The following is a 2,940-nucleotide window of genomic DNA, read 5'->3' on the forward strand; positions in this document are numbered from 1 at the left end:
TCTGTAAAAGGTACTTCTCGAAGACGTATTTCGATCAGGAAAACGTTTTCGATACAAAGCTATACTATCAGCACCTTTTCTGCCACTTTCTCCATAAATAAAAATCATTTCGACCTTTTTTGCCACACTTAGAGTATCCATGATGAGGTAAAAGTATGAAATGAATTCAGAATTTGTTGCCAAGCAGTTTTTATGACGTATAAATCATTTAATCACGTATAAAACCTGAATTTGCTAGAACTTAATACACCAACTAATGAATCATATTTTAATACATTCAATTAAACAACATGTATAACATGGAAAACGTATATTCAATAATACACAGAAGTTTGTATACATGACATAGTTCCTATTTATACAAGACCTATGTCATAGGTAAAAATAAATAATTTATATCAAAAACGAACTATAAAATATAAAAAAATAAAAGTACATTTCTAGTATTCAAGTATAAAAAAATAAAGGTACATTCTTTGTTATTGAAATAAAAACTTAACAACGTAAAAAATATGAATTAAAACAACATTAATCCCTACTGTTTAAGTTGTAGCTTAAAAATACCACTTGAGCTATTTTGTTCGTCGTTAGACGCTCACGTTTTTCGCTTACAATTTGCCCTGCTTTGGAGAAAATTCTTTCACAAGGAACGGATGTTGCCATAACGCACATTTGTTTCTTCATTATTTGAAATAAATTTGGATAAATATGCTTTCGCTGATGCCACCACACTAATGGATCTTGTATCACACCGTAAATATCTTTTCTTGCTAGTAAGGGTTCCTCTATATATTTATCCATTTCTTTTTTAACAATGTCGCTTGTGTCCTGTGGAGTTAGATGATTTAGAAAAATTTTGAAATTTTGTAAAATTCTTTACATACGGTCTCTTTCTTTAAATAGTGTTCACCAGCCGTATTTTCATTAACTAAATCTGGTGGTGATATATAAAAAAACTTATACAAAACTTACCTGCGCCATTCTAAACCAATATTCGAACCATTCGAACGATTCGACTTGATTCGAACTGAGAACAGAACGCTAGAACAAGATTGAACAAGATATGACAAGACGCTAACGCGTCACCGCGTCTTGGCACATGCGCATACGTTCACAGGCGCTGATGAGCGAAATGTTTCAAATGAAATGTTTCTGCTACATATTTTAATGATATTTCATAAATATTTCTACTGAAATGTATTTGATACATATCTTTACATACGTTTCGTAAAAATCGTATTTGTCACGTATATGAAACATAGTTATAAGATATTTCCTTTAATTTACTGTACGTTAAAATTGAAATGTTTCACAGATGTTTCTTGTTTACTGGGATGCTATATGAATTATTCAAACTTTTGCGAGTATTGATTCTATATTCATCGTTAGAGTAATTAAATATTAATGAAACATTGTAAGTTGGTTTAAACTTTGAGTAAACATTTATTTATTTCAGCTATCGGTGCTATCAATTGTTTCGAATGCTTAGCATTCCTCTTTAGGCACGAGTACAAAAATGCGTTTACATTAATCGTCTTAAAGTTAATAGTACAAGTTGCGTTTGTTTACCGTCATAGACTAAAATTGAAACAGAAAGATTTCCATATTTAAGCTGTATGGTCTTTAAATGCATTCCGTCAAAAGCTACGAATTTTTTAGCTATTATAATAAACAATTTATTCTATAAATTAAAACATATAACTTTACGTAATACTAACACATTTTTAATAGTAACACTCACCTTGTTTTTATTTTAAATTATTTGTTTTCAATATATATTATTTAATATTGTTCCCTATTTCCAATTATAATTGCGACGACTGTAATAGATTTTGTATTGGACGGACTGGCAGTAATTTAATATTATATTGATAATATATTGATAATTTTAATATTATCAAAGAAATTGCAATAATAAATTTCCAATAAATATCATTACCAAAATTATCAATAGACAAACTTACAAAAGCCAATTAAACAATAGTTTATCATTAACACATGAAACTAACAATAACGAAGAAACTAAATACAGAACTATACGATCCCCGGGTCACTTTTGTCTTAAGATTAAAAAAGTATTTCAAAGGAACAACATCAAACGTACAATCAAAACTTATTTGTTTTGACATCAATAACAACCTCAACATCAAAACATCAATAACAACCTAATCAACAACAAAGAGCCAATCAAATTCATGGACGGGAATGGAGTGTACAAATTGGAATGTGCAACTTGTTCAGCCACCTATATAGAGGAAACAGGGAGAGCATTACACACGAGAATAAAAGAACATTTAACACGAAACAACTCTAACTTTGGCAAACACATCATGTTTAATACAGCACATGAATTTGATAAAAACACTTGACTTTGATCATGTCGTTGAAGTTGGCAACGAATTCAGAAACGAAATTCACATTTTTACAACGGACCAAACAAATAGTGTACTCTATCTATAATTTCGTATTTATTAGTGATAACAACTAAAAAACATCAAAATTAGCATTACGGAGACAATAAAATAGAAAATCCCTTCAAAACGATACTACTATGTATAACGAAAATTAATTATTATTAAATAAAAATGTGGGATCGAAATCAACCTCTCATTATGTGAAAAATTCATATTATTGAAAAAGCTTGATGATCCATTAATATCACTCCAAATATCAAAATCATTATTTCGAATAACATATCTAAGAACCACCCGGAAATTCAGAGGATAAGGGTTTCAAAATCACCCCCGAAATACGTAAAAAATTGATAACTTTGTCTAAAAATTTTGTGACACCTCCAAACTCAGTCCAAAGATCGAAAATAACGTTTCGAATAACATATATTATCTATGAGACACGCGGAAATTATGTTGATAAGGGGTGTATAATAATAAATGGGGAGTTATAGTAAAGTAAATTCACACCAAAAAAATTGGCGATTTA

At 29.5% G+C, this 2,940-nt stretch overlaps 1 protein-coding gene across 1 annotated transcript; it reads right to left on the reverse strand.

Moving 5' to 3' along the window:
* Positions 1-528: 528 nt before the first annotated feature.
* LOC139431284 (E3 SUMO-protein ligase ZBED1-like) lies at positions 529-981 on the reverse strand. The gene is made up of 2 exons (XM_071198929.1): positions 973-981; positions 529-828 (listed from the first exon to the last, which is right to left on the reverse strand). Exons 1-2 carry the CDS (start codon positions 979-981, stop codon positions 529-531), a joined length of 309 nt encoding a protein of 102 aa, XP_071055030.1.
* Between the last annotated feature and the right edge of the window lie 1,959 nt (positions 982-2,940).

This window comes from Onthophagus taurus, chromosome 8, assembly GCF_036711975.1.
Source record: "Onthophagus taurus isolate NC chromosome 8, IU_Otau_3.0, whole genome shotgun sequence".
Lineage (NCBI taxonomy): Eukaryota > Metazoa > Arthropoda > Insecta > Coleoptera > Scarabaeidae > Onthophagus > Onthophagus taurus.